General features: G+C 38.6%; 1 protein-coding gene across 1 annotated transcript in view; it reads right to left on the bottom strand.

Moving 5' to 3' along the window:
* The window catches only part of LOC149138544 (putative DNA primase large subunit), a 127,811-nt gene that overhangs the window by 60,589 nt on the left and 40,161 nt on the right, over window positions 1-27,061 (bottom strand). Inside the window, exons 7-13 of the mRNA XM_089446597.1 lie at window positions 20,016-20,035; window positions 19,772-19,855; window positions 19,551-19,615; window positions 2,163-2,211; window positions 1,984-2,031; window positions 1,770-1,859; window positions 1,584-1,643 (exon numbers count right to left, since the gene is read on the bottom strand). Coding sequence (XP_089302723.1) covers window positions 1,584-1,643; window positions 1,770-1,859; window positions 1,984-2,031; window positions 2,163-2,211; window positions 19,551-19,615; window positions 19,772-19,855; window positions 20,016-20,035 — 416 coding nt within the window. The remainder of the gene's footprint in view (window positions 1-1,583; window positions 1,644-1,769; window positions 1,860-1,983; window positions 2,032-2,162; window positions 2,212-19,550; window positions 19,616-19,771; window positions 19,856-20,015; window positions 20,036-27,061) is intronic.

Below are 27,061 nucleotides of genomic sequence, written 5' to 3'. Positions count from 1 at the left end.
TGTGTGATGCATCCTTTTAAGAGAAGCAAGATAAGATACCTTATTACCTTGCAAACACTAGTTTCTATTGGTGGCGAAACATTGTAATTCTTTCTCTATTGAAGCTAAACCATGAGCGAAACTTGGTGTTTTCTCCTATGGGAAACCCATGGTTGGTGAAATTTGAAAATAAACTTTTACAAAGGTGAAATAAGAAGGCAGAGTAAGCAAAGTAGGCATCATTTGATAAAAGGTGAGCTACAAGAGAACTCTAGACATAGGAGGCAACATCCTCATTCTCTTTGCATCATTGTAGAAAGCAATCATCTCTCAAGCAATTAATAATGTTGCTCATGTTAGCTCCCAGGGGGCAACTCAATTGGTGATGGTCGTGAAAATGAAATGTTATGTGCAAAGAGGTTCGAGGTTCATATCCTCGTGATTCACATTTGCCTACAGGAGGGGCATACATAGGCACCTAGAGGTTATAGTGGTAGCAGTTGGAATCAACCCTATGTCACGTGAGTGCGATACCAGCCCATTTGTCGATTCCTCTAGATACAAACAAAAAAAATAATGTTACTCATGCCATAATTCATTCATGCAATGGATAATACTTGCATAACAAAACAGTGGGCAAACAAATAAAGATAACCTTTAGGCATCGTATGTAAAGCCCTTTCAGAATTAAGATTTGCTTTCATTTAATGAGATGTGACCTGCAAAGCCCTAGAAAAGTTAAGATTAAAATTTCATTTTTCCCTTGCTTTCGAGGAGAGCAGATTCAACAAATTTTAGTGCTTTAACAACTGGTTGAACTCAATTCTCTTGACTCCACATTATTAATATAAAAGCATCATCCTAGCTCAATGAAAATCATATGGAACGCTAAACCATTATCGATCACTCACCCTTTAAGTTGTTGAAGCACAAGGTTAAGGGTAAGGAATTATTTAATAAGAGTTAGAAGTAATTTTAAGGTTAAGGGTGAGGAATTATTTAATTAGAATTAGAAGGTTATAACATCATCTTTATAGTGATCTACAACTCAAACAATGAAATATTACTTTTAATATAAACCAAGTGCTCCATACCAATGTTGCTAAAATCAGCATCGAGATAAAATTGGCAAGGATCCAGAAGATGAAAAAAATCTTAAAAAATCCAAAAACGTCAGTAAAACAACAAAAACAAAGCCAGAAATTTTGACTTAAGGCAATTTTCTGGATAGACTAGCAATTTTTTCGCAATTTTTATGATTTGATCCCGATTTTTTCAGACTTAAAAATCAGCAATTTTTTTTGGGCCAATAAAATTGGCACCCGGAAAAATCATGATGTGGCAAGGTTATCATAATTTTTTCGTGATGTTTGCAACACTGCCCCATACTATTCCAGAAGTGTGTGTCATATAACATAAAAATAAATTGACCAATATTTCAATTCACTTGTATCAAACTAAAGAAGGGGACTCCAGACACAGCATGATAACTTCAGTATAGTCTCTATTGCATGGAAGACAAAAGCATATCAGTGATGAAAACCAATCTTAATTGCTTAAATTGTGGCAAAATATTATGCAACATTTCAGAGAGAGATACATGCCTTCAGAAAGAGTCCTAACTGCATTCTTCCCCCATGCTTCAGGTGGTGGTCCTCTTTGAGCTGCATATACAGCAAAAAGAATAGCCTCAGGCAAACCATAACAATAGGAAGCTCTCTACTCAGTGCCTTGAGCAAATGACAATCAAGTATTTCAGAATATTTTATTGCAATAGCACAGAAGATCACCTTGAAAAACAAGTGGCGCATACAAAGAGGAAAGGAGCTGTTTGCCAAGTTGTCTATGTCCTTCAGTGAAATCTCAGTATTATCGTTTGGCTGCAGTGAAAAACTTGTTAAGAAATTATGCAAATGACTCAATGAATGACATGCCCATTTTAGAACATACAACTTTCCAGCATTGTAAAAGCCTCTGAAATCTAAACTCCAATCACCAACTCACCTTTGAGTAGTCAGGTCCCAAGTACCACGTACCCAATGTCTCAACAATCTGAATAAAAAAGCATTAGAAGATGAAGCCTACAGTAAGAATTGGACATGCTAAGATATCGCTATTTAGAAGATGGAATCAAATGACTACATTAAATGTAAAATGACAAAAGCACGGAATTCATTACATACAGGTGTCAACCGGTCTTTCTCTTTTTCAGCAATCGTCGAAGTCCATTTTCTGCACCATGGACAGTTTTACAAAACATGTTAATGAACAACAGACTATAAATATTACTAGAAAAGTTCTCCAAAATCCTCAAAAGTTAGATTTATGGAGATGGAAAAGTTAAATCAAAGGCCCATAGAATCAAATTATCGCACTATCACATCCAAACTCCAATATTGTAGCTCCTACAAGAAGTTTTCTATATCCCGGCTTTGTCAACAAACTATTATCATAAACACCTCAGCAGAGTTGTCCTACAATTGAATTCCTGTTTTAGAAACAAGTTACAACATTAATTTGTATCTTGAAACAGGGCTAGTAGAAATCAATGCTTTGGACAAAAATAGCAACACATGGTGGATTTCCTGGAAGTAGTCACAACAGCCAAACATCAATACCTATTACCCAGTAGAATTTAAGGGCTAAATTTCCACATTTTTTCAACAACAACAAAAAATGACCAATTTCCCTTATTTTCCTAAAAAAAATGGTTGTCCCAAATTCTAAAGGATACATTTTTTTGCCATAAATATTGACGAATTTTTCTACAACTATATAAAATACTTAGAAATTCCAATTTTTTTAAAAATTATTGCAAAACATATTTTAGGCGGCATTTTAGTAAGTCTTAAGACAGTATTAAAACTAAAGGCTATAGATATCATCCATACTAGAGACAACACCAGTAATTCCAAGTGCAAAACAACAGAAGCAATGGGAAAGAAAAGAGTTCATCTATCAGGATTCAGGATGAAAGTTCACTACAAATACGTTGTTATGTCGAAATATAATTTGTGAATAAAAAGCAGGACAAGAAGGCAACACGAGGATCATATAGTTGGAAGTGGCCAAGGAATGGCACAAAACTACCAACCGGCTTATAATACTATTATGAATGAATGAACAAATAAAAATCAACCAGTCAGACACTGGAGAATACAGAATAATCTCTAGGAATTCAGTACAACAGACCTACAAATCATTTCAAGCGGACAAGAGTCACGAAATAAGTGTATGAGAAACACGTCACTAAACAAAATTTGTCTCCATCGCTTCAAGTATTTAATAATGTCCTGAATAAAAGAAGCACAATAACTTATGACTCTGCTATCTCAAGATTACAAGACGTGAGAAGAGGGAGTGTCTATTAAAAATCACAGCAAGGATCTATAATAGAATATATAAATGTTGAATTTATTCTTAATACTACACATCCTCATGAAAATTAATTTTGCACACATTTTATAATCAAAGTAGCTATTAAGATACATGTGATAAGATAATTTTATTAACATCCACAAATGACAAGATAAGATAAGATAAGTTTATCAATGTCTAACGAATGATCATAAATAAATCAATGGTACTGAAAGATACAACCAATACGAGTACAATGTGGGAATGCAAATGCAAATCCTAGAAATTGCCAAAACTAAATCTAAGATAAAATAAGTAATAGAGAATACAAGAATAAGACAGCCTCATAAACATGTATATAACTACATCATGTAGAAGGCCAAGTGAATAGTCCAGGGCTGGAGGTTGATGATGTGATGTAGGAGCATTAAAATTTGCAAGCCATCAAACTTTTTGAAGAAAAGCTCTAAAAGAGATTTCAATATTGTAAAGGAATTATAATTCCTTAATAGTAAATATTCTTAGTTCTTTTAGTTATTAAAAAATAGTTTTACAAAAAACTATGGATAGGAAAGCTTTTGTCCACAAGGCAAAAGCTAATTTACCTTGAAAAGCATGAGAGCTTTATGTGTTAAGTTATGGTATGTTCTATGCTTATAACAGTTTACTTCTTTTTCTTATTATATTCCACCGATTAGCAATCACATGTACATAAAGTAAAGTGCAGATAGAACATTAAACGATCGACAGAAAACAAGCCAAGACAAGAGACACAAGATGTGGCGGCTAGCCAGGGACAAACCCCACAATGTGTGGGGAAACTCTTTGATCAAATCTTCTTTTATCTTCAATAATTCAGCAGAGAGAAATAGTACAATAAATCTTATTCATATCAGCAGTAGCAAACCCTAGATCAACAGCATCAGCATTAGCGGCTTCATTATCAAACTAGGGCAGACCATATCTCACAAACAGACCGTCGGATTGACTTTATTCCACCACCAAAAGTTTCGGCTTCCAGAGGAGGTTCAGATGAACCTACAGCGCAGTTCAGATGAGGACATCTTCTAGGCCACGCAAGTCAATCTTTACTTCTGCAGTTGCAGCTTCAGTTTCAGCAGTTTCCGGCTTCAAACTAGGGCAATCGATATCTTGCAAACCGTTCATCGGATTGACTTCATTCCACCACCAAAAGTTGCAGCTTTCACAGGAGGTTCAATTGAACCTACAGCGCAGTTCCAAAGGGGAGATATTCTAGGCCACGCAAGTCAATCTTTACTTCTGCAGTTGCAGCTTCAGTTTCAGCAGTTTCCGGCTTCAAACTAGGACAGTCGATATCTTGCAAACCGTTCATCGGATTGACTTCATTCCACCACCAAAAGTTGCGGTTTTCAGAGGAGGTTCAGATGAACCTACAACGCAGTTCCAAAGAGGAGATCTTCTAGGCCACGCAAGTCAATCTTTACTTCTGCAGTTGCAGCGTCAGTTTCAGCAGTTTCCGGCTTCACATGTGTGAGAAAGAGACCCATTTCAGCGCAGTAGAGAAGAGACTCATTTCTGCGTAGTAGAGAGAGAGAGAGATGTGATGAGATGAGTGAGTCCAAATGAGGAAAAGTCCTCTTATATTTATACACAACGTTGGTGGGTGAATAAATGCGACCGTTGGGCTTCTGTGCCTACATGAGTTGTAGGTCGGCTTGATAATAATTCCATAATCAAAATAAATTCATATCTCCATGAATACTTATCGAAATCGGATGATCTTTATATCAATCCTACACCTCTCGACGAGAGGAATCTAATAAAAATATTATCAGCCATGAATAAGATAACCCACATGAAGTTTTGCCCTGGTTGTCAATTTTAACATTATGGAATAAATCATGAGATCTTCAAGGAATAAATCATGAGAGCTTCAAGGAATAAATCAAGAGTGATTTATGGATGTAGAAAAATATACTTTTATTCTAACTTTGTATTTAATCATTGTAGTCCTACAGGGAAAGTTAATGGCCAAATAAATGTAGAATCAGGCCAAGAGAGAAATGTATGAATATGAGTTTATGCATGTACAGTTTTCCTTTGTTTAATGGAAATGCAGATTCACCAAAGCCTTTGTGTATGACTCTTTGTATTATTGTGTGTTATTTTAAATGTTTGGAGATGTGGTGAATAATATTTAATTGAGAAAATAATGAAATCTGTGCATGTAATCTAGATTGAGAATTTGAACTTTGAAGGGAAAATTCAAATGTTCCTGCATAAGTGGTATCAGAGTTGGTTAGCTCTTTCGAGAAGAGAGTCAGAGAAGAGAGAAGAGAGTTGCATAGCAAAAGGAGATTGGAGAATTGCAACATTGCAATAGGTAAACTGGTCTTTATATTTCTGAATTGATGTGTGTAGAGGAATTGATGTTTGCAAGTAGCAGTTGAAGGAGAGTGATAGTGGATCAAAGCTTGTAAGCTATGACAGAGAGAACAAGTGAAGTAAGAATTGTGGCAGAAGAACCTTGTAAAAGAGGAAGCAGGGAACAAGTAGAAGTTTTCAAAGAAGTAAACCAAGTAAGTGCAACAGCCAAAGGAGCAAAGGAGTGCTCGAGAAGGTTCCAAGGAGAGAACCAGAGAAAATACCAAAAGGTCAAGCTAGTGAAGAAAGCTTGATGAGGTATTGAGTAGCAAGAAGAGGAGACTTGCTACAGAGGAGAGGCTTGGTTGCAGTTCATTGTTGAGCATGGAGAAGCTCACAAAGATAGAGAGAAGGATGACCATAGAGGGTCATAACAAAGGTTCAAGTGGAAGCCATAGCAGAAGGAAAGAAGATGTCAAGGCAAAAGACATCAAGAAGAAGACGGGAACTTGCTGAAATGAAAGCACGGTTGAATGTGCTTATGGAGCTGCTACAACAAGATGTTGAAGACCAGAGATGTGGATGGGTGCTACGGAAAAAGGTGAAGTGGCACAAGTTGCAGGTAAAGCTGAAACATAGATTGAGTATTCAGTGGAGTGAAGAACTCAAGGAAACCAAGATGAATGTGTGCATTTGTGAACCAGAGCAGGGACCATTACTTGGTGAGGATAGTGATGAGGATGATGAGAAGAGATCTACAAAAGATCTTCTGAACTATGTGGAAAGTTTAGAGCAGTATGAGGAATTGATCACTGAGTCATCAAATGAGACCATAGAGTCTTATGATTTTAAAACTAATGATTTGTGTATGGTTGCAAGTGTTGATGAAGCTAGAAAATCATTTAAAACTGTCATACAAAGTGGAGATATGCTTTCCAAAGACATAAGAGAAGAACATAAGCAAATTTATGTTATGAAAGAAGATAAGACAACATTTTTTATGCAGGTAGTCAGAGTGGAAATTATACACAATGGATAAATGTAGTTGATGGTGCACAATTGCAGGAACTTGTTAGTGCAGTGAGTAAGAGAAAGTTGGCTTATGCAGAAAGCCAAAAGAAGGATCAAGTAGATGATCAGGAGCAACATTCAGATTCAATGCTTATGAAATTTGAGGAGGAAATCAAATTGTTGGAAAGATGGTTGAAAGATGTGAGATTACAACCATAGATGTAAAGGGAGATGATGACAAAGAACAATTGATGCAGAGTGTGAAAATTTCAAAATTGAAATCCTATTGCAGCAATTGGAAATTATTCTCCTAATTGTTAATTAATTTTAACAATTTATTTGCTACAGCAAATACTGAATAAATCACACTGAAACCTTCACAAATAAAATACTACGGAAATAATAGCGCTGGAAACTAAGAAAATACTAGCACACACACAATAAAAGTGACACCATTATTTTTGGACAATTGTCCCCGGAAAAACCCAACTTGGGAAAACCGGTGCAGTAGCTGACAGTTTTATTATTATGCGACAGTGAGAAATTCCGAGTACAATAATCTAGATGTTGAATCTGGGAATACTACAGAGAAAAATATTAGCAAAATTCTAGTGAGAAATTTTCCTCACCCCACAGGCAAATCCAGGCTCTGATTGCAGCGCCAAGTGAGCCGTCCAAACTGCCTCTGTGTTGGCCTACATCACCCTAGCACAGCCTTTACCACACTCAGCCTGAATCAGCTACCCCTGTAGTCGTCATGTCTACCACTGGTTGATAAATTGTCTCTCTGGCAGTCTGAACCCTTTACCGGCCTCTGGAACTGAAACTCAGCTTCTCTTAAGCTAAATCGAACTGCCCTCTAGAGGCTTATGCGTCAGCCTCATTGTGGTACTTCTACCTCTCTACAAATGCACTCGTTGGATCTAGAAATCTTCCTCCAGCCTCACTATCCCTGCCCCTCACTCACTACTTCGATCTCTGGCTCTCCGGCAGCGATTGTTGCTCTTTGGAAATCAATCTGCCAAGAAAATCGAACTTCTGATGTGTCTTCTCCAAGTGCCCATCAACTTCTTTTTATAATCCATTGTTGGAGCACCAACGGCAAAGATTAAATCTTAATCAATGGCTAGGATCATCTTGGAGTCTATCCGTGTGAGTTTCTAGATGATTCTCATCTTGACTTAATTAATTCTAATTAATTAACCATATTCCCAGTTCCCTAAGTTTAGGCTTAGGAAATATTTAAAAATTGGTTAATAATCTAATTAAGTTATCTCTAGGTGGAATTTCCAGAAACAATTTATGGGTTTTGGAGATCTCATGTATTCTAGCCTCTCCACCAAATTTTGTGGCTAGAACACATCCGATGCTACAAAAATTAACACAGACGAAGTAAAAAAAAAAAAAAAGATAAGATGGAAGGTGGGACAAGTTTGTCTCGTAAAAATGAAATTTTATTTCATTTTCAGCAAGAAGATATAAAGCAAGGAATTTTCTTTGAAGATAGTAATAAAGAAGAAGTCAAAATTTATAATTCTGAAGAAGGCAATACTCTAACATTTGTGGAGCAACAAGGGAGAAGACATTTAAGTGTCTTAAACATCTTGGAAAAGATGCATGATGATGAAGAGTGTGAGCAGAGAAGTTATGAAAACAATGAAATGACCACTGAGGTCATAAAAATTTTAAATTTAGAGATTCAATTACAAGTGAGTGGTGATAGTAACATGTACCAGCAAGAGGAAATTTTGGACATGGAAATTGAGAAGATGAGAACGTTTATGATGAAAGTGCATGAGAAATTGCACACTAATGTAAGAAGAGTAGTCAAGTGTAGGAGGAAAATATCTATACAAGAGTGCATCAACAAAGAGAGTGAACAACTACAACATAAAGTTTGGAAACCTAAAAGATTAAGGAAGACAACGATAACAAAAACAAAGCAGCAACATGAAGAAGTAGGTGATCAGTTACAGTACAAAGTTTTGGATCCACGAGGATTCAGGTATTAATGACACATGACTAGGAGGTCATGAATTTTTTCTACCTTGGGAGTCTGATGCAGGAGCATTAGAGTTTCCAAGCCATCAAGCTTTTTGAAGAAAAGTTCCAAAAGGGATTTGAATATTGTAAAGGAATTCTAATTCCTTAATAGTAAATATTCTTAGTTCTTTTAATTATTATAGAATAGTTTTAAAAAAACTATGGATAGGACAGATTTTGTCCATAAGGAAAAAGCTAATTTACCTTGAAAAGCATGAGATTTATGGAATAAATCATGAGAGCTTTAGGGAATAAATCAAGTGTGATTTATGGATGTAGAAAAATATACTTTTCTTCTAGCTTTGTATTTAATCATTGTAATACTACGGGCAAAGCTAATGGCTAAATGAACATAGAATCAGGGCAAGAGAGAAATGATGGAAACACTGAGAGGGGCGTGAATCAGTGTTTCTTAGCAATAACCACTTTTTAATCCTTTTAGGAGTATTAGTTATTCTTCAGTTATTATTAATGTTCTTCTTCAATAATTATAAACAATAATCAACAGTAGACAACACCATACTTGGTGCAAAACCCTACACTTGGGTTCCAAGCCCACGAGTGACCCTTGTGGCGATTTTCCCTCCAATCCCCGAACCCTAGTGCATGGAGTACCTCCCAAGCTACTCAAAAATCAACATATTGTTCTATCTACAATTGCTTATTGTTACTGGAAGATTGAAAAAATATTGTATAGCTTATTGCTATTGGAAGAAGAATTGATATAAGTGATTGTTACAGCATAGAACATTGAAAAATGAACAAATGTTAGTCGAAATGTTGATGTCATGCTTGCATGGGCATCTAGAGGGTTGGCGTTTAGGATTTTTCGTGCCATGACAAATGTAGAAGGCCTCTAAAATCAAGATCTAGGGGTTGGCCCATGTACCTCCTACAAATCATCCCGTGGACCCCAAATGTGGATTTGGGTCACAAAACTAGGTCTCATGGGTCTCCAAGTGATAAAATCCCTGTCTCTGCTCCATCATTGTGAACACTTAAGATGGTTCTAGCCCTCCTATGTCTCAATACATGAAACAACCCTCATCTAGGCCATGGATCCACTACCACACCATATATATATATATATATATATATATATATATATATATATATATATATATATATATATATATATATATATATATATATATATATCCAACTGGGGGCAGACTAGTCTAGGTGCATCATCCCATGAATAATAAGGCAAATGTAGGAATGTTGTGGGTGCTAAAGGTGCTCATGGCTATGAATGATGCTCTACAACGCTTTGGAGTCCCATGGTTCATAACGCATCACCTGTGGGTGTCAATATTATTGATTTTGGGTAGCATCGGATGTGCTCTAGCTCTGAAATTTTGTGGTGGGGCTAGAATACATGAGATCTCCAAAACCCAGAAATCGTTTGGCCAAATTCCACCCAATTTGTGCTTTATTAAAATAATTAATATTTTTAATGGGGTTCCTAAGTCTAAACTTAGGAAAATAAAAATATTAATGGGTATTAATAAAAATATGGGTGAGAAGCTTCTAAGAGACAAGGATCAAGTTTGTTTTAATCTTAGCCGTTGATTAGGGACTTAATCTCGGTCGTTGATTCATCAACGGGAAAAGTATAAGAGGAGGCTTGAGGGTCAATTGGAGATACACCAAGTGATCAATCAGTTTGATTTTTCTAGGGCGAGGTTTGCTGAGAAAATCGAACAAGTGATCTAAGTTGCAGTAAGAAGGGCATAAGCAGAGATTTGGATCGGAAAAGAGTTCCAAACCAAAGAGTACATGGCAGAGAGGCAACAGTAGCATCAAAGAGGCAGCGCAGAGGCCTACGCAACATCAAAGAGGCAGTGCAGAGGCCTACGCAACCCAGGAGGGACTCACGCAGTGCTGACGCAAGCCAAGAGGGTCTCTTGCAGTGGCAGTGCAAAGTATTTGTCAGAAGTCCGAGATTTTGTCGAAGAAGCGAGGTTCTGAGCCGGGAGGGTTGAACAACAGTCTTCCTCTAACAAATCGATCCAGCAAAAGGGGTGACGCAATCTCCTAGAGGCAAGACGCTAGCCCAAGCAGTGATTGCTCAAGGATTTCGTAGTGTTTGCCGAGAGTCAGATCACTCATTGGATCAATCGTGACTTGGGGAATAAGGTAAACCCTTATATGTATTTCTTGCTATCGAGATTTCTCTGAAAGGTTAGCCAGTGTGAGAGGCAACCCGTTGTACTCAGATTCTGCTTGCTTAATAATACAAACCCTCTATCTACTGCACCGGTTTTCCGGCATTAGGTTTTTCCGGGGACGTGCTGTCCAAAAATAACAATGTCCCTTGTGTGTTTGTCTCATCTATTGCTTCTATTTATGATCTATATGTCAGTGTAGTCTGTAGTAGTGTTTTTCATCACTGTTTATAAATTAAATAACTTGTTGAATGAAATAACAAGTAGGAGATGCTAAACCAATGATTGCAGTAGGATTTCTATTTGTAAAGATTCAGAAATTTTCACATGGTATCAGAGCATTGCAAATCATAGGACACTAAAGCCATCAGCCGGGAGATCCAGCAAATCTGCTACAAAGAGGCAATTGTCCCAAGTGACAGCGTTGTTTCAAAGCCAGAGTAGCTAGAGGAGTGACGCAGAAGCTCACGCAGTGCCTGCGTCAGCTTTCTGAGCCAGGAGGAGGAGATGTAGAGCTGAGAGGAGCTCACGCAGTGACTACTTCAGCTCTCTGGGCTAGCGCAAAGCCTGAGGGGCACAGATCAGTCAGTTGTCGGTGCAGTGGGAGCAGCACAGATTCGATTTGTGTTGTTGGTGAGACGATGTTGTTGTTGTTGCAGAACAGTGTCTATGGAGAAGAAACCGAGGTAGAGGGACTCACTGCCTTAACGGATTTCTTGCCAAATAAATCTAGGTCCAAGTTGCTGAGCAGCAGCAAAGGAGGATTGGAGAAGGGGTGATTCGATACTATTTGGCAAGAGGATTTTTGTGAAGGAAATCAGGACTTAAAGGGAGTCTAGAAGGAACTTGTTCCTTAGAGGATTTCTAGCGCCAAAGAAATCCAGATCCGAGTCTTGTTGGGGCGACAATGAGAGAGGGAGAAGAGAACCTGTTCGACACTCATTTGAGCAGAGATGGCAGTTAAAGGACTGAGGGATCAAGACAGATTGGATGGAGGATCCAACTTTGTCATCTGGAAAGCCAAGATCCTGGCAGTGTTGGACAAGAATCACATCAAGGATTATGCCTTGAAAGTGGTTGTTGTTCCGGTCGATGTTGCTCCTCTCATGAAATACGAGGAGGTGAAGTGCATGATGTTGGACGGGGTCAAGGATCATGTGGTCCCACATATTGTTGAAAAGGACACAGCAAGGGAGATGTGGGAGGCCTTGACCACCTTGTATGAGGGAACTTTCGTTCAACGGGAGATGTTGCTTGAGAACCAACTGAGGCAGTATCAAATTCAGAAGGGAGAAGAAATCGATCCCTTCCTTCCTAGGTTGCAAGGGATTCGAGACCAACTGACTTTCGTGGGGTCTACACCAGATCCCAAGTTCATGGTCAAGACTACCCTAAATGCAGTCACTAAAGACTGGGAGACCTTTATCCAGAGCATTTTGGGCAAGACTTCTCTTCCCAGTTGGGAGGAGATGTGGGCAACTCTTCGACAGGAAGAGATTAGGCAGTTAACCAAGGCGGGAAGTAGTGGCAAAGGAATCAGAGCCAAAAAGGAGGAGGAGAATGTAGCTCTCGCATCATCGGGACAACAAGTGCAGCAAAAGAGGAAGAAAGAAGATATATCCAAAGTCAGATGCTTCAGGTGTGGGGAACTGGGACATTTCGCCACTTAGTGGCCTCGGAAGAAGGGCAAGGAAGAGAAGTTTGACTCGAACGTTGCTCCAACGAAAGCTGTACGAAGGTGGTGAGGATGACGATTGTGCCATGAGTGCTCATGCACCTCTAGAGAAGAGGTGGGGCGATATTGAGCTATAGTCGAGAGGACCACACAGGTAGGATCCTTGAGGTGCCCAAACTCTTGGATCAAATACTGCTACGGGAGCCCTTAATGACAGTAGCAGAATGACGAGAGTCAATTGGTGTGAGGGATGATGGAGCGACAGTGGCAAAGCTAGAGTGCCAAAGTCTGAAGCAGTGTAGTAGAGTGTTGCAGTAGTGCGAGAGGCACAGAGCAGATAAAATAGCAGCGCAGTAGCATCAGAGGGTCAGCACTGATTAGCAGCAGAGGTAGCTTCAGCATCACGAGGCATCCAGACTGACTAGCATGTTATTTTTTGGGTGGTTTTTCAGTTGCTTACTTCTCAACGACTGAGTTACAGTACAGCAATTAGCAGTGGCAGTGTTATGGGCAGCATGATGCAGCATTTTGAGAGGGAGTTGCAGTACAGATGCAGCAATGGCAGTGGCGTGGCAATGTCATGGGCAACAGTACAGAATGCAGCAGTGCAGTGGATGAAGGGCAGCAGGCTAAGCATCAACAGCACAGAGGATCAATATCGTGGACCAGTGTGATACTTTTATTGGAAGTATTGCTAGAGCATATTCCTCGCTAAGAGGGAGTGTTGATTTTGGGTAGCATCGAATGTGCTCTAGCTCTGAAATTTTGTGGAGGGACTAAAATACATGAGATCTCCAAAACCCAGAAATCGTTTGGTCAAATTCCACCCAGTTTGTGTTTTATTAAAATAATTAATATTTTTAATGGGGTTCCTAAGTCTAAACTTGAGAAAATAAAAATATTAATGGGTATTAATAAAAATATGGGTGAGAAGCTTCTAAGAGACGAGGATCAAGTCTGTTTTAATCTTAGTCGTTGATTAGGGACTTAATCTCGGTCGTTGATTCATCAACAGGAAAAGTATAAGAGGAGGCTTGAGGGTCAGTTGGAGATACACCAAGTGATCAGTCAGTTCAATTTTTCTGGGGCGAGGTTTGCTGAGAAAATCAAACAAGTGATCTGAGTTGCAGTGAGAGGGGCAGAAGTAGAGATTTGGATCGGAAAGGAGTTTCGAGCCAAAGAGTACGTGGTAGAGAGGCAGCAATAGCATCAGAGAGGCAGCGCAGAGGCCTATGCAGCCCAGGAGGGACTCACGTAGTGCTGACGCAGGCCAGGAGGGTCTCTTGCAGTGGCAGTGCAGAGTATTCGTCAGAAGTCCGAGATTTTGCCAGAGAAGCGAGGTTCTGAGCCAGGAGAGCTGAACAGCAATCTTCCTCCAACAAATCGATCCAGCAAAAGGGGTGACGCAGTCTCCTAGAGGCAAGATGTTGGCCCAAGCAGTGATTGCTCAGGGATTTCGTAGTGTTTGCCGAGAGTCAGATCACTCATTGGATCAACCGTGACTTGGGGAATGAGGTAAACCCTCGTATGTATTTCTTGCTGCCGAGATTTCTCTGAAAGGTTAGCCGGTGTGAGAGGCAACCTGTTGTACTCAGATTTTGCTTGCTTAATAATACAAACCCTTTATCTGTTGCACCGGTTTTCTCGCATTGGGTTTTTCCGGGGACGTGTTGTCCAAAAATAACGGTGTCCCTTGTGTGTTTGTCTCATCTATTGTTTCAATTTATGATCTGTATGTCAGTGTAGTCTGCAGTAGTGTTTTTCATCACTGTTTATAAATTAAATAACTTGTTGAATGAAATAACAAGTAGGAGATGCTAAACCAGTGACTGCAATAGGATTTCTATTTGTAAAGATTCGGAAATTTTCACAAATATGTCCCTTTGGAGGACGTGGACCCTAGTTAAGTTGCCCATACCTATAAATGGAACCACTTTCCAATCACACGCAATATCTATTGTTGCAACTTTCACCGTTAGGGACATTAATCATTATTACATCTAAGTGAAACAAGCTTGAAAGAAATGGGCATAATAACACTTCAAATGTGGCTTCTCTTCCAAAATTGGGGCCTTAGTCACGTAAAGGTGTTACCTCCCTAAGTAGGAGTGGTTAAAAGACGACCCTATAGGTATTCTCTACCCCTAAAGGGAAGTGACATGTCCTTGGTCCACCCTTCCACTGATAGGTGACATATGAATAATGATGGAACGGACGGGAAAGAACTCCATGGACAAGTGCCATGGTCAAAGGAACCAGCTACGATGGAGTACCTCATCTTGGGTGTATAGATGTGAGGAGAGAGCACGTGGATGCATGAGTTACCTCAACCTTTGTTTTTCTACCCCTCTACTTTTTCTTGAAGTTTCCTTGTATTATTGTTCGTAGCTCAAGGAATGAGAGCATGCTTTGTATGATGTATAGCAATTATTACCCACTTTAGGATGGGGTAGTTCATCTCCCATCAAGGGTTGGGACATGTAAGGGTTCCTTGAGTTCTATGAGATAGGGAAACATTGGCCCAAGAACCGAGTGATGGCCATATGATACAGGTAGATCTCATGCTTGGATTTTGCCCACGTGCTAATTTGTAAGTCTCGACCATCTTTTGCATTTTGATTTTCTTTTATTTTTCTCGTGGCCACAATATGTTCTTTCTTTTTTCTTTTAGCTGCATCAACATCCCAGGGTGCATTTGAAGGCCCTACCCAAGGTATGAGGATGTGTGAGTGCCAAATACCAATGAACTGATGGTTAGTTGACCCAAAAAAGGGAGGTGGAATAGGGGCTCATAATGTAAGATGCAAAATGATAAGTATGGAATAGGGCAACCATGGCTTCCCAAGTAGTGCCCCTTCCTAAAGCCATGGACCATTAGGGGAGGTCCCAATGAGCTAAGATTGAAAATTAACCCCTCATTTAAGGTGAGGGAACAAGAGTAAGTCAATACCCTTCTTTCATTCAAGTTACCCAATAATCCATGTCAAAATGCCCAAATACAAACACGCATAAGCACCTGACTGCAAAATGAATAAAGTACCTTTTGATCAAAAACCCACCTTCCAACATGTGTTCTTGACAAATGGGCAAGGAAACATATGACCGATGCAGGTTGCAAAGATATAAATGGCACGTCAAATTGTGAAAATCTTGCTGGTGTTACTCTTCTGAAAATGTTGTAATATGTTTTATTTTTCTGCATAATTTTATTTTCAGCCATTGATGATAGCTTGATGAAGATTGATTTAGGCACAGGTATCTTGTCTGATCTCTGGGGTTTGAATGATAGTTTAATTTCTGAAATATAATGGAAGGTATCTCCATTTGATCTTAATTTCACTGTTGTTTTCTCCCTCTATGTTAATGGTTGATTTAAGTTGTGCAGGATATCCTTAATTTTAAGTTTACCAGGCGTTAGGGGAAGTTCTCGGCTGAACCAGCCAACTCCCAGATTACGTTTTCTGAAAGAGCCCAGTGAGTTTTAATCCCGGGCTTATCATTAGAATTTTTGTTGCAAATGCATTAAGGGTTTCCTGAAGCACCTTATCTAAAATTTAAAATTCTGAAAATACTTATGTGGATTATTGATAAATCTGGCTGCTTAGAGTCGTTAATCTGTAAATATTGTAATTCTTTAGCTGGTTTTTGGGTTTCTTTTTAGGTTTAATCCTTGCATATATTATTTTTGGGTGTTCTATTTTTTTGCCATTGCAGGTTGCAAGTATAGATCTTGAAAAATTTTCAGGGTTTTCCATCAAGCAATCTGATCAGGGTTTCCATCAGGCAATCTAAAGCAGGAAGGGTTTAAAATTTCAATCAAGTTTCTGGACTACGGGTCTGCTACCTGCGTTTTCATTTTTCACTGTTGCCTGGGGTTTTATTGCTGCAGAAAAAATTTTGAAATTTTTTTAGGGGCCACAGTTTTTCGCTGCTGCCATACCCTCTACCAATTCTCTCTTTCCATGCATCCGCAGCCATCCAAACCTGCGCAGTCATATCCTTTGCCCCTACAAAGTTTCTCCACGCCGCCGTCTGCTAAACCTGCAAACAAATATTGGAACCTGTGGCCTCTGCGTCGATTTTTTTTGGGGCTCCACGTTGTTGCGTGCAGTAATTCCACCTCTGCTGCAGACTTCATCACATTCGCTCCACGCAACCTGCAAAATTATTGCCATCTCCATCATCCCTACGAAATTCTTCATCGCTGCCATACTGCTCAGCACTCCCCATTCGCAGTCCTGCCCCACGTTTTCTTCTCCCATCCACGCAGGCTTCTTCCCATCGATCACCTGCCTATCCGTCCACCTGTGCGCTGCCATACCTCTGCCCATTTTCGACCAGCAACAGGTCTCCCTACACAGCTCCTTCTCCGGTTGTTTCATTCTCCTCTCTGCGCAGCCTTTCTCTCCTGCGTCCTCTCTGCCGCCGTCAAATTCCTCTCACGCAAACCTGCATCGCTACACACTAAAACGCGTTTTTTCACCTTCTGTCTATTCAATAGGTTTAGCATGCGTATGGTAAGTTTAATATTTTGGTAAGTTTAGATTTCAGATTTGATTTTTTATTTTAATTTTTTGAGTTCATTTAGATTAAATTTGGGTTTGATTTCTTTCAAATAAATAAATCTATATATATATATATATATATATATATATATATATATATATATATATATATATATATATATATATAAGATTCGAATTTCCCTTTTCATTTGTTTTATTTAGTTTTCATTTAATTTATTAAGTTAACATTCATATTTTGTTTCATATAGATTAGGTGTTAGTTTAGTTTTAGATTAGATTTTATTTAGATTATAGTTTTATTTCATTTTAAGCTTAGAAAATCATAAAAAAAATCATAAATGTTTTTAAAAAATAAAAAGGTTCCTTTTCCTTTTTTGGGGGATCTTAGTTTAGATTAGATTTTAGTTTTGTTTTATTTTATTATTAGAATTTAATAAAAATAAAAAAAAATATAAATATAAAAAAAAATATTTAAAAATTAAAAATTTTGAAAAAGACTGATTAAAAATTGACAATTCATTTTAATGTCTTTTTCTTTTGTGGTATCTATGTTCCACTTCTCTATAGTTAAATGCACTTAAATGTTTATTTAAAAGTTAGCTATATGAAAGTGGTAATTGGTTGGCATTTAAATTGTATGGTTGTTTAAAGCATTCAATCTTTAGAAATTTAACTGCTAGATCATTATTAAAGCATTGTGAGTTTATTGAATAGCTTATATTGCTTGGGATTTTTGATGATAAATGATTCTTTTACAAGGTCCATATGTCTGCAACATTTAGTAAATAATCATTTAATCATTAACTCCATAAAGCACTGGTACATTAATTTCTAAAATCAGTCAAGTGCTAAATTGCCTTGTTGTGTCTCCCAACCCAACTAGTTCACAGTTGGTCTTCCTTTATCCCATAGGGTCTACCCCCCTTAGCCTCGGGAGATGGCTTAAATGGAGAGATCGGGGATCAGGGTGACAACCCCCAATCTGAGCGTTGTCGTGCTACTTAGACAATCTGTGTGACAATAGAGGCAAAATAAATTCAAAATTTAAATTTTAAATTTCTTCCTTTTCATTTCCTTTAGGCCGACATGGAGTAGCAGGGGAATGTCGACCGCAGCTACCCAAAAAATCAACATTGTTCAACCTTGATTGGGCTTTAATTTATCAAAACTCACCGTGTTCATGTCGTATACAATCAATCAAGATTCACTCCCATGGCAATAAAAGACATACAAATGTCAATAAACAAAAAAGAAGAGCCTAATCTAGGTAAGACAAAAAGTGCAAACTATAATAGGCATGAAACTCTAGCTCAACCCAAAGATGAAAGTTGGAGAAGTGGAGGAGGGAGAAGAGGCATCCCTATCAGCCTCTATTGCTATGAAGGGACTGATTGAAATCCTGATGATTTCCCCTAGGGAAGATGTAGGGCTATAGGGACCTAGCTAGGTGATCATGGTTGAAGCTCCAAGCAAAAAAAAACTCACCTCTCATAACATTTGACACCATGGAGAAGAAAATCATGATGGAAATCTTGTTGCTCAAGCAGACTTGGTGAACTTTCAATAAGGAGCGGGTCTGGCAATCTGGAAGGAGAAATTTTGCTGTCTCACAGTAATGCCACCAACAAGATTTGAGGTTGGGGAGTCTGCCTGGCACTTATTATCTCTAGCAACTGAAATAGACTGAAAGAAAAAAGTAATAAGTCTAATGGTCCATCAAAGTAAGGTTGAATGGATAGGCATCCCGTTGGAGTATGGGATCCCAGCTCCAATTTCTGGTGGTCTCCGAACGTCTCGATCCTAAGCTGAAGTATGAGTTTCTGATATATGTGGCTTGCGAGCTGTTGCATATACCTGGGGAGCTTGCTAGTTCCCCATCTAAAAGAAAAAGACAAAAAAAGTAATAAGCCTAATAATATTGGGTTTGCAAACGACATGCTGAGTCTCCCAGTTGTGGACAATCACCTCTCATATGTATAACGCTAGGCATCTTTGATCAGGGTAGCAAATGAAAGCCTCAAAGGGAAGTCCACAACAAACAACAGAACCTCCACTGCATTATACTTTGGTATATTTGGGCCCATGTTCCCAACTCCGATATGTTTTTCTGTATGAGCCAAAATGTAGCACATCATAGAGCATACACTTATTTCAATATCAGTACTCCCAACTTAAGAAAGCTCGAAAAAATAAATGCTAATATAATTGATTGAATCAAATTGGCAACATCCTAAGAGGTTCTCTCATTACTTGAATCATTCATCTAACCATATCTTCCTTACTTAAGCAACATGAAGTTTTAAACAAAACAGAGCATACAAGGAGGTAAGGAACTCTAGATAAAATAATCTAATACAAATTTTATCACTATAATTCCACTCGTGTAAATACCAAGCACCATGAAAAATAATTGACAAACATAGCTCAAGGAGTATAAGTGAACACCTGTTTGTTAGAACAAGTGCTTTTGATAAACGGCTTCTGAACTGACCAACCACAATTGCTGCAAGCTGAAATGATAGATCCAATTTCAAATAACATGGAATGTTAGAATTGCAAAGTAACTTATTTCACATATCAAATTGCAGAGAATTTAGGTGATAAAAGCTATCCTCGAGAACATGTTGAATATTACAGGATATTTCAAATTGCAGTTTAAGCAATACCTGGTTCATGGGAACAAATGCATAACCATTTTGCAAGAATACTCGACGACCAGAAACAAGCTCAGGAACTTCCTCAAAGGGAACCTACATAATAGGAAGTTAAGGCTAAGCTCAATAATCCCCACAGATAAATCAACTAGTTTTAATGGGTAAAAGATATCTAGTAAAAAAATGCCTTCAAGTTGCTGTTAATAACATCTAACAATCATTATCAAGTAATAGAAAAAATGGATGAAAAACTCACCTTATAAAAGATGCTCTCCGCTGCAAAAAATAAAAGGCTTTGTCAGTGTGAAATTCAGATTATAGTAGGGCAAACAATGAAATAGACAATGATCAACTTAGCAATTAATCCCAAGGCCCTACAGTACATGCCTCTTTCTAACCATTCGTAAAAGTCACCCCAGCGGTGTTCTCTAGCAAAGCACATTTCAATTTTCTGCCTTTGCCTTTCATGAAATTTACCTCCACTATCCTCCCCACAAACTCCCTTTGCAATACCTATAAAAAACTTTTCTCCATGTACTTTCCACACAAATGGTTGCTTTTAAACTTTAAGAAAGTAGATATTTAACAACTATAGTTTCACAATATTACACTGATCAATCTACTGCTTGTTTGCTAGATATTCAGGAGCTATTTATAGATATCTAGATTTATGTATTTTGCTATGTTCCACCAAGTTTCTGGGACAGAGGGATGCAGGAACATGGAGAAGCACAGGGAGGTGGGAGCACCGCAATTTTGGGGTGGGGGGAAGGGAGTGGTTGGGGAATCTCTCTCTCTCTCTCTCTCTCTCTCTCTCTCTCTCTATATATATATATATATATATATTCATTCGAATATTGTATACACTGATTTAAATTCATCATTCAATATTCTAGAATCTAATTAATACTAAGCAAAATAGTAGATACTAACATCTGAATATCAAAATAGCAAATAGAAATTACTCAAACTCAAAAAGTAGTAAAAGGTGAGGAATCCAAGACTCAGTCTGAGGTCATTAGTATCTAGAATCAAGATTCAAAACTGAAAATGATCAATGGATAATGAACCAATTTTATCAAAATCAGACTGATCATCGAACTGCTCAACCCCTTAACCAAGAATTGAACTAAACCAACAAAACAAATCAAAAACCAAAAAAACGGTCAACTAAAAAATGCATAAATATTCATGTGCATCCATATGAATCCAAACCATTACACACAAATATGAAAAGTTTTTCATATATGTAGCAAGGGTGCATATAACCAAAATAGCATCGAATGCAATCTATCTTTGAAATAAAAATACATCAACAAAGAGGCTCTAGATGGCCTCTATAGTCCAAAATAATTCATGCTACAACAACTACCTACATATCATCAAAATCATTGTCTACTTGGAATCCTCATTATCAATACAACCCTGTAAGCATTAAAATAAGATAGAAAAAGCTTAACAAGTCAAATGGAGATTTTGTTTGAATGACAGATACATTTTTACTAGGGTCGTGACAGAGGAGTTCAACATTCAATGCCACTGACAATGAGGTACGTATGGGGCTTGGTGTTCTTAATCAAATGCTAGTTCCATACCCTCATATATGATAGAATCCAATGAAAACATTGCAATCCCCCCAGTCCTAAAATCCTGAAAACTATTAAGTCTGCTAGATTTTGGGTGGCATCCAAAATTATACTTTCTCCATATGAAATCCAATGAAGTTAGAAGTTGGAACCACGCTCAAACATCTTGAAACAATAATGGTAATGTTAAAAATTCAAGTAAAAGGGCGGTAGGGCCCTAGGGTTGAATAGTAGGCTTCTCCACTCATAAATTATTGTTTTTACGCAAAAGTCAAGGGGGGTGTCAAACCCTTTTTGAGGGGGGGTACCCACAAGCACCCCTTTTGGGGAAATGCATCCCTCACATTGGAGAAATGTTTCTCCATGTGTTTCCCCAAGTTTCCCCAAAAGGGGGAAGTGGAGAAACATTTCCCCAGGTGTTACGCCATCCCTGAGAGCATCAGAAACACGAGGAGCGCACCGCCCACATTGGGAGATGCATCCCCATGGAACACTGGCACCTGTTTACTTTCCCTTGTGCAATAAAGTCATTTTTTTGCATAGAAAAAATCAATATCTTTGTTGCAACTTGTATCTTGTTAATAAGTTAAAAAACTTCAAATGAGAAAAAGGATTGTCACTTCAAAAAATTATAAAGTGGCCTTGAATCTACAAAAAAACACTATGGTTAAGCAAGCTTGACCCAAAGTTATAATGGGATGGGTGCCCTTCTTGCAAATCCTAGTTACTCGATAGAAGTCTAATAGGTTTTTTTGACAAATGACACTATGCAATTCATTTCGCTAGTTTTAATTCCACTTCTTCACCTTTGTCAACATCACTTGATTTGTCAACGAGTTGTTGGACCTTCTTTGGGAAATTAGACACATCCCAAGGTGATTTAAGGGTTAGGACCTTCAAAAGCTCAAGCAAGATCACAATAAGAATCATTTACAAGAAGCTGATCAACAAGTGAGAGAGTCAACAATGGGAAATTTAGCAAGATATCCACCAACAAAAGAATCATCGACAAAGTCTTTGTCAACAAGCAACTCATCTACAATGAAGACTCCATCTGTCAATGGAAGATTCCGTTAACAACTCCATTCAATTATGTGTTGATGCCAACAACAACTCACTAGTTGATGTCACCCATGGACCACCCAATTAAACACAAGTGTGTCAACAACAATGACGAATATTACAAGTAGTTCAACCATGAGTAGTTGATTCGTGGAAGGTAGCTTATTTAAGGTGGCATCAAGAGAGGTTAAGGTTTTGACTTCTAGGTTGATGATGCAATTGGTTATGTGACAAAGTATAACAAGCAAATCCAACTACTATTAACACTGCCGAAATTAGCAACCTTGGCGAGGCTCGATCAAGGTGCCAAACACTAGGCACACGGGAGGTGCACCCACTGTCACCTCAACACATTCTCCTCTCAATTTTGGCCAACTCGTAGAATGCCACTAGGAGTATCCCAAACTATACACACTTCACCAATGATTTTAGAATGACCAGTGCCCATAAACTCCCAAACGATGGAGGTTAGGAGTTGAAGAAAACTAATATCGGATCTAATATAAGTTATCCGACTGCAGAAAATTCAGACAGAAAAAATAAGTGAAAGACTAAGCCTTCTGGAATACTATGTTGTATCGCTTACGTGTCCACTTCACCCATCTTCAGGGACAGAAAGCTATATTACTGAATAATATAGATGCGTAATATAGCTTTTTGTCTTTGAAGATGGGTGAAGTGTCCACCCGAAACGTTGGACACTTCAGCGATACAACACAATATTCTAGAAGATCTCAACAACAACATAGTTATGACAGTGAAAACATACATACTAGAAAAAGCCCTGGGAAAAGAACAAGAATTGAGTGCGAAGTGCTCTTACCAATCTCAGGATAAAATACCTCGATATTACCCTTGGTATTTGGATGGAAATGAAGATAAGACTTGTTGCGTTCCAAGCTTTTATTAGTCATTTGCTAACTTTTCTCTTGGCTGTCTTTCGAGCAGTATTGTAGTTTGGGGGTTGTTTGTTTGGGCAAATTTGTAGACACTTAGGACTCATTTTTGGAGCAAATTTTGAGACAATGAAGATATCTTACCTCACAAACTTTTGGGATAGAATTTGGCAAGGAAGGAAAAGTGGTGGATCTTGCCTTTGGGCATCTACAACAAACACCTTGAAAAACTATCAAATCTCCACCATTGTAGTCCTCTTAGAACTTTCTTCTCCATTGGAGGAATCTTCAAGGATTTCCCTCTTTTGTAACATTTTGTAATATCTCCTATTTGCTTATAAGGGGGTTTTAAGAGAGTAATTGTAATTTTGGTTTTTCTAACTCTTGTGATTCCTCTTCAAGAGGTGATCATTTGTAGTATTCACTTTGTAATTATTTTCTAGCTTATAACATTTGGAAAAGAGTATCATTCCCCTTTTGAGTGACTCATTTGTAAGCTCTTTCCAAAATCGTTCTTGAGCCTTCACTTTAAGTTGGGGGATCTAATCTCTTAAAGGCATTTTTTTGGGAGTTAGGGGGTTTTCCCCTTAGGCATACCCTTCCCCATTTGGGAAAGACCCTTGTGTGGTGTGTGAGTGGTTCTATTTTTGTGTCATCTATCAAGTAGAGTACAATAGATTAAACACTAAGTGCATCTAATTCTTCACTTGCAAGCTATTCCATCTACTCCATGCAATTTTTCTTAAACTGATTCTCCTTAAGCCATCTTTCCATTTCATTGTAACATCTACATAGCATAGTCATTTTGTTTGGTAGCTAATTTATTCTTTACATTCAAGCATTCCACCTTTCTAGACTAGATCTTTACTTTGCATTTCTTTCTTAGAGCAATAATTTACCTCTAGCTTAACTAGTTGAAGAAGTAATTAGGGACCCTCCATCCCCTATTGTCTCCTTACTCTGAGATCCGAGCTTGCGTGAGGGTGGTCTAGGGAAGGGAGTTACTTTGAAACTTGTTCAAACAATCATTCAATCTAATTCACTTAACCTCAAGTGACAACCTAACTAAATCTAAAATTTACCAAGAACATCTCACTACATCACAAAGCAAGATTGATACTTTGGTTTATGCTTTATCTGCTCTCTTATTTGGCAAGTCTTGTTTATTTTGAGCAATCATTATTATTTCAAGTATCAAATTGTTGAGCATCTTATTACATTTTCAAGTATTTTCAATTTATTATGCTTGCTAGTATCTTATTGGCCACTTTTACTTTTAAAGACATTGATCTTTTGGGGCATCTTTATTTCAAGCATTTCTTTCCAAGCATTGCTTTTCAAAGTTATCATCTTACCTGGATCATTTGCTTAGCAAGTACTTATAATTCGGCACTAGTCTATTTCCTTCATCTTGCAATATCTATAATTATGGATGTATATGCTCATTAAACCCATGATTGTGCTTTGATTCTTTTATTGCTCTACATAGTTGGATAGTATCTTGGTCATTTTTCACTAACTCCTAGAACTTAGCTTAATTAGTTAAGCCTTAGTTTTTCTTGTAGGGTCCACCCACCTTGGCTTCGACTAGGAGTAAACCTAGACAAAGGAGTTGAGAATTGAGTGACAGCCTCAACTCAAAACTTGCCCCCATGGCCACACTAAGTGGAGTCAAAGATTTTTCTCCATGATAATCCCAAGTGTGGATTAAGGCAACAACACTCCCCATCGTTGTCTGACCTCGGTGCCTTGATCATTTTACATATCTGGTTCTCCAACAAGGCTTTAAACTCCATGAACTTCGAGAAGACTTCATCTTTCTTCTTCATGAAGAAGATCCAAGTCTTTCTCAAGTGGTCATCAATGAAGGTGACATAGTATTTGTATCCCAAAAGGGATGGAGATGAGAATGGTCCACAAACATCCAAATGAACCAACTCCAAGATGCTCTTAGCCATATTGTCTCTGCTAGGGAAGGATGTATTGGCATACTTGCCAAGTGTGCAACCTTAGATGCGAGGACCACATCCTCCTCTTCCTTTACTTGCTTCATCCCACTGTTGTTGTTGCTACCAGTGATGGTGGTCTTCACCAAATCTGGCCTCATCTCCTATTGTTGTAGATCAGCCCACATACGATCCCAGTGTGGCAACTTTTCTCTGCCCAGAAAACTCTAGACTAAGACTTGCCATTCTTCGGAAACGATGTTGAGATCAAACCGTACCAACTCTGTAGGTTGAGGCATTGACCCTACTGCAGACATATGATCTCGGACATCCTGAAGCCTAGTCAGGAAGGGCTCTATGCGCTCCACTTTCTGCATTCTCGTGCATCTTAGCTTCTCCTCGAGATGCATCTTCCATTGCTCAGAAGATCCCTCGTATAGTGTGCAAGTGCTTCCCACATCTCCCAAGCAGTATCCTTTTCCAACTATGTGAGACACCACGTGATCTCGAACTCCATCGAGAATCAGCCCCTTTTCCTTCGCCATCTCCTTCTTGTAGGCCTTAAGCAAATCTGCATGTGCGAGAACAACTACAACTCCATTGATATAAGCTTTGAGATCGTACTCATCCAGAAGATGGGAAATTCTTGCCTTCCAGATCACATAGTTGGAGGCTCCGTCCAACCGATCTTGATCTCTCAGCCCTAATGATGCCATCTCTGAAAAAACTGTCGAATTCCTCCTCTTCTCCTCTGCGCAATTGTTGCCCAGCTATTCGCACTCCCTTCTGGAGTGAGAAACTCTGCACACAACTACTGTTGCTCTGCTAGGAAAATTCAAACTTCTGGGCTAAAAGTCCCCCGAGGAAAGAATTCCCTCAGTGTGTGCTCTTCCTCCCTCCTGACACTATTTTGCACTAGCAAACTGCTACAAAATATCTGCATCCTAGCTGAAGATCTGCTCTGCAAGGAAACTGCTGCTACTCCCTTTGCCTCTGTCAATCTTGGATCTGGAAAATTTAGTTTCTTTGTCAACTCTCTCAGAGAAATTAATTTCCTCAAAAACTAACCGTCTTGGCCCAAGGGATTGCGCTACTTTAGAGAATTTCGAATTGTTTCCTCTGCAGAGATTCGAACTGCCTCCTTCCTTCTATGTTGATCTCTCCGCATATGATCTGTGCTCCGATACCATGTGAAAATTTGGCTAACCTCGAATCCTATTGCAGCAACTGATAATGTTTCTTTTATTTGTTAAATTAATCAACCAAATTATTTGCAGTTTCCTATGGCAAATATCGAAACATATACACTGCAGCCTTCACAAAATAAATATTGCGGAAGAAATAAAAACACTGGAAGAATAGATGCACACACACAATAAAACACCGTTATTTTTGGACCAATGTCCCCGAAAAAACCCAACTTGGGAAAATCGATGCAGTAGTTGAGTGTTTTATTATTATGTAGTAGTAAATCTGAGTAGAAATCTATGGAAGCTCAAATCTAGCTTTCCATACAGAGAAAATGACTAACAGAAGTCTAGTGAGAAAAAACTCACTTCCACTGGTGATTCGACACTAACCTTAGCTCAAGATGAGTTGCTCCTTGTTGCCTTTGCGCTGCCTCTGCATCACCCTACACAGATCTACGTCACCCAGCTCAGACCAACGTTTCTCCCGCTCTGTTGATCAGATGTTGATCTGGAAACTTGATCTTCCTGGCCTCCGGGCTCCCACTCTGGCTCCTGCCACTGAATCTTGACTTCTCCTCAACAAAATACAGATCTCCCTCTGAAGCTTTGCGGCACCTCTCTA

This window comes from Pinus tabuliformis, chromosome X (genome assembly GCF_031772625.1).
Source record: "Pinus tabuliformis cultivar Carrire ecotype Pingquan chromosome X, CPIR1, whole genome shotgun sequence".
NCBI lineage: Eukaryota > Viridiplantae > Streptophyta > Pinopsida > Pinales > Pinaceae > Pinus > Pinus tabuliformis.
Note: the sequence above shows the minus strand (reverse complement) of the source record. Positions and strands in the feature narration are given on the sequence as shown.